Here is a 5,433-nt window from a genome sequence, read left to right as displayed (position 1 = left end):
GTATATAAATCATTATACTAAATAATTACATATGAAATAATGATATAGTAATATCAATACTATTAGTAATTTAGTACTAGTATACTAATACTAATATACTATCACTATAGTCTATCAATAATTTTTTTTGATCGGTACTATAGTCTATCAATAATATAGTTATAATAAATTAAACTCGCTATAACTAATACTAATATATATACTAATGCCTCGTTTGTTTATGAAATTCAAATGAAATATTTTGAATAGTAGTGAATTTTTTGAGTGAAAATGAGATGAAATAGTTTGTAAAAAAATATGTTTTTGGATAGTGAAATAAGATAAAATTGTTTTTAATTTTTGGAATTTGAAAAATGTGTGGGTCCCACTATTAATTAGAGAGCCGGAAATGTTACTGTTCATTGTCAGTTTTCACTGTTCATGCACTATTTATATACTATTCATACACTGTTCATTACTGTTGATTTAAGTGAATGTTTTTACAATTTAGAGATGGAATATAATATGTTTGGATTGGGAAAACTAGTGCACGATACATATGAGATGAAAACATCTCATCTGTATCATGTAACCAAACTAGAAATAATACTAAATAGTCTACTATAGCCTATAGTTATACTTATACCAATAGTCTAATATATTATATAGCTATAACTAATACAAATATATATACTAATACTAATAGTAATATTAATACTATTATATAGTTATATTATAATACTAATCATTATAATTAAATCACTATAGTCTATAACTACCTATATTTAGTATCAATGTATTATTATATTCTTTAATGTATAACTATATAGTCTATATATAGACTTATAGTATTAATATCACTATATGTAGTAGTAACACTATAATAGTATAATATATATTACTAGTATAAGAGTTTAGTAATAATTTTAAGAGTATTAGTAAGAGTTATAATATATTACCACTATAGTATTAGTAATAATTTTGATAAATACATTAGTGCATTAGTATACTAATTTACTATATACTAATAGTATTTTTTTTTTATATAAAATATACTAATAGTATTAAATGTATTACAAATATTTATAATGATCAATTTCCCAAACCATAAGGGAAAAAAAAAATTAATGATCATTTCAAAAATAAAAATAAAAAATCCCAAACCATCAGGAAACGGCGCCGTTTCCTCTCCAAGACTCCAGCGAATAAACCCTAGCCCCTCTCCTCTGAATCCTCATTCCTCCCCCGAGCCCCTCTCTGCCTCACTCTCTGCCCTCTCGTCTCTGTCTCACGCCGTTGCACATCTCGCCGTCGCCCCCTCAGCCTGAGTCCCCTCCCTCTCGCTGTCGCTCCCTCAGAAACACAGGAAACAGCGCCGTTGCACCTCCCATCTCGCGTGCCTGTAAGAACAGGAGAATGTCAAAGAGTCTTTCCTTTAATTTATGTTAGTAGATTCTGCAAGTTTAGTAAAATGTTTATCCCATATTGTTACCATATACACACATTGATGTTAAATTCTGATTAGTCACCAGACTCACCACCATCGGTCGATTTCATGTAAGATGCATGAACCTTCTTTCATTTTAAACTACCCTAACTTTGATCGGTTTATGAATACCTTTAAATTGTAAAGAGCAATCCTTTTAAAGATCAGTACCGTGGCAGTAAAATTAAAAACAAAATAAAAGCTTTCCTAGATCAACTTGGATTAGTTTGTGGCTTTTGCTTTGATTCAAAACCAAAGCCAAGATCTAGGACCCAGCTAGCTACGTCTCTGCCCTTACTGCTAATAAGGAGACTCTCAATATATAATTGCATGTTTCTCTGTTTTTAATTGGTTTTTCACACACACACACAGATTTATATTATATATATATATATATAATATAGATATGGTCTCTTTCTAATATCTCTGTTTTTCATGAACTCAATGTATAATTGAATTAAAATTTGTTTAAGGGGTGTTGCATAATGGGGCTATATTTATGATCCCTCCAATTTACTCAAGCAGATTATTGCTTTATTGGATATTTTCTGCAATTTTTGTGGTTAACATCTCCTATCTTAGATTTCTTCTTGTGTTGGTAATCCTATTTCTTTTTTCGTTGTGAGATTTTCTTTCTTATATAAGAATACAAATCTATTCAAGGGTAATGTTAATGCTATGTAACGAAGACACTGAGTTTTAATTTCCGGAAAAATTATCACTCTTATGCCCGACAATTTGTTCAAGGGTAATGTTAATGTAAGGTCAGGCCCAAATCTGACCTCTGTTAGTCTGTACCAATTCCATGTGGTTCTTGTGGAGTCAAAGTGGAGAAGAGCAGATTTTCAGAGTCTGATTGAGTTCGGACTCAACCTCCAATTTTAATCGATGTTGGAATCAGATACATGCAATCCAACTCCAAAAAATCCAGTGCACAACCCTTCCTGCATGACTCGATTCTTTGTACCGCCTTGAGAGGATCATGTTTATGAATTTGTTTCACAGAAAAAAAAAAAAAGTGTATGAATTTGTTGCTAAACTGCAAGTTATCAGTTGTATTCCCAATCTCCATTATTTCTTTTCCATGACTGTTCTGCTATCTTGTTGTTTCTGGTCATCATTGCATATCTCACTTTTAATTTTAGTTTTCCAGCTTGTTACCCTGACTGATGACAGTTAGCAGTGTCTAGCCTCAGGGTAGGGATTTAAAATAGGGGGAGTCCTTAAGACTACTGGAGTGGTTGTGTATAAATTGTAATCCCTTTTAGGAGACGTTTGGATTCGCAACTCATCTCCGCTCATCTCAACTCATCTCACTACTATTCAGCAACTTTAACTCACAAACCTCACTACTATTCACAATTCATTTCATTACTATTCACAATTCATCTCAAATCATCTTAAGTCATCTTCGAATCCAAACGTCTCCTTAATCTCTCTTTGACATGGTCATTTGGCACACCCATTTTCATTATTGAAAATTTTTCCATTGGAGCTATCATAATTTTAGTGTTAAATCATTTTCATTCCTTTTTTTTTTCTTTAATATAATTTTACTTGTGCGTTCCCGACATATATGCTTACAGTGCAGATATTGCCATTGTCTGATGAATGCCTTTTTGGTGTTAAAATATTATAACAACTTATTGGGAAAAAACTGTCACAGTTCTATACTTTTTGGTGTTTGGTAAGTATATAGGATTCCTTAACTGGATCTTTGGGAGCATTTCAACTAATTGTTTGATTCTTTTATTTTGAGAGGAAAAAAAAAGTGGGGGGTCAATGTGGGGAAACGATTATTTTATTCAGCCTTTATGATGATCTGATTACACCCTTGAATCCATGATCTCCGATTATAACTTGACTCCTTTTCATATCTTGTTTCTTTCTTAATTCTTATGCCAAATAAACATTGTACAAAATACTTTCTCCTGCTCACATGGTTGCACTTCTTTTGATTTATGGTAGGTTAGTTGAATGGGGGTACTCAATAAAGAACCTATTGTTTCTGACGAGAATAGACTGGAAGATGATAACTTGGAAGATCACAGTGAGGAAACACCTCAATCTGAATCGGAGTCAGAAGGAGATGAAGATGTGAGATTGACTGAACCTGCAAAGAACTCCATATACAACCGAGACGGTCTCCTTGATAAACTTGGAGATATTAGCTGGCCTGAAAATGTGGGATGGATACACAAGCTCTCTATTGATATTAATCAAGAGCAAGACGTGGATGTGAATGATGACCTAGCACGGGAGCTTGCTTTCTATACCCAAGCATTGGAGGGAACTAGGCAAGCCTTTGAAAAGCTTCAGTCGATGGGTCTCCCTTTTCTCAGGCCTTCCGACTATTATGCTGAGATGGTGAAGACAGATTTCCATATGGAGAAAGTCAAAGGCCGGCTTTTGGCAGAAAAGACTAGGATTGAGGAGGCTGAGGAGAGAAGGAAGGCCAGGGAGGCAAAGAGACTCTCTAAACAGATTCAAGCACAAAAGCTGAAAGAGAGAGCTAAGCAGAAAAAGGAGGACATAGAGTCTGTTAAGAAGTGGAGGAAGCAGAGGCAGCAGACCGGGTTTGCTGGGAGTGAAAAAGATGCTGATATGGATTTAGCCTTTGAAGATGGAAAAGTCTTTGAGAGGTCGGATAAGAAGAGACCCGGCGTGGCTCCAGGAGATCGTTCTGGAGGGAAGGGGCGGAAGGCAAGACAAGTCGGTGGAAAGGGGAAGATACAAAAGAAAAGGGAATCTAAAAATTCGAGGTTTGGATCTGGAGGGAGGAAAGGTATGAAAAAGCAGAACACAGCTGATACCACTAATGATATAAGAGGTTTCAGTAGAGGCAATGCAACTGGAGATAAGAAAAGGAAGAGGTAGTAAATACCCTTGATATTTGCTTTTTGTTGGGCAGCAAATCGTTGTTTAAGGATTTAAATTTTTTTCATGAGGGGCTTGTTGTAGCCTACTGAGCTTTGCTGCTGATTCTAATTTGATATGTAAACGTTAAGTTTTGACACTTTGTTCTAATTGCATGTCTTCTTCAAGTGTTCTCTTATTCTGGTAATCATTTTTTGAAGTCATTTTCTTAAACCATGGCCATATGTTTAGTCACACACATCTTGTACTACCTTTGAAACCTGACAACAATCTTACCAATTTTTACTGTTTTTCCTTATAGCAGTGTCATCAAGTCTTCCTTAGTTTGTGCTATGCAGTGGTGTAAACAGTTCGTGCACCTTTATTTTGTTATTTGAATGAGTTCGAGCTTGCATTCGTTAGGTTGATTTATTTTTTGAACGTGTTCGAAGCTATAAAGGAATTACTTGATTTTAATATCCATATTATTTCTTATAAATCTACAAATTTTGATAAACCCATTTTGAGCTTTTTGTAAATATCTTCAGAGAAATGCTATTATATTGAGTTAATTATACCACTCACTTTGCCTTATTGACGTGGCACCATCATTTTATGTCATGTGACTTATAAAAATAAATTAAAAATACCAACATAAAATGGATAGAGGAAATTTAGGGTTTTAATTTTCTTCTTTTTGTATTGTTTTGAATATAAAAGAGATAGAAGGAAATTTAAGCCACGTGGTGCCATATCAATGGAGCAAAGTGAATGATATAACTGGAGCAGCATGGTAGCAATACCCATACTTTTATATACTTTTATATAGTTCATATCACATATATTAAATAGAAAAAATTTAGAATAAATAATGTAGATGATGCATTCTACACATTTTAAAATCAACAAATCTAGGGACAGTCGAGAATTATCCTTGCAGCGGCACCTACTGATACTACCACATCAGCAAGTAATATTATTAAAAAAACAAAAAAAAATGAGGGAAATTGTTTTGTCTGTAACTTACCAAGGAAGCTTACTCAAGGTGCGAAACCAAGCTTCAGAGAAACCGACCAGAGAGCAAGGTTGAGGAAGCTTTTGTCGCTGTCGTG

The 5,433-nt window shown here is 33.9% G+C and overlaps 1 protein-coding gene across 2 annotated transcripts; it reads left to right on the top strand.

The window, feature by feature from the left end:
* The first annotated feature begins 1,201 nt into the window (after positions 1-1,201).
* Positions 1,202-4,558, top strand: LOC108982270 (probable rRNA-processing protein EBP2 homolog). Of its 2 annotated transcripts, none has more exons than XM_035691262.1 (2): positions 1,202-1,381; positions 3,434-4,558. In XM_035691262.1, the coding sequence occupies exon 2, from the start codon at positions 3,443-3,445 to the stop codon at positions 4,340-4,342; it is 900 nt and encodes a 299-aa protein (XP_035547155.1). In that variant the 5' UTR covers positions 1,202-1,381; positions 3,434-3,442; the 3' UTR covers positions 4,343-4,558. The 2 variants fall into 2 exon arrangements, with proteins under 2 accessions (XP_035547155.1, XP_035547156.1); XM_035691263.1 differs by having other exon boundaries at positions 1,202-1,423.
* The last annotated feature ends 875 nt before the right edge of the window (positions 4,559-5,433 follow it).

Source organism: Juglans regia, chromosome 6 (assembly GCF_001411555.2).
Source record: "Juglans regia cultivar Chandler chromosome 6, Walnut 2.0, whole genome shotgun sequence".
NCBI classification, from domain to species: domain Eukaryota; kingdom Viridiplantae; phylum Streptophyta; class Magnoliopsida; order Fagales; family Juglandaceae; genus Juglans; species Juglans regia.
This window is presented reverse-complemented; position numbering and strand designations above follow the sequence as displayed.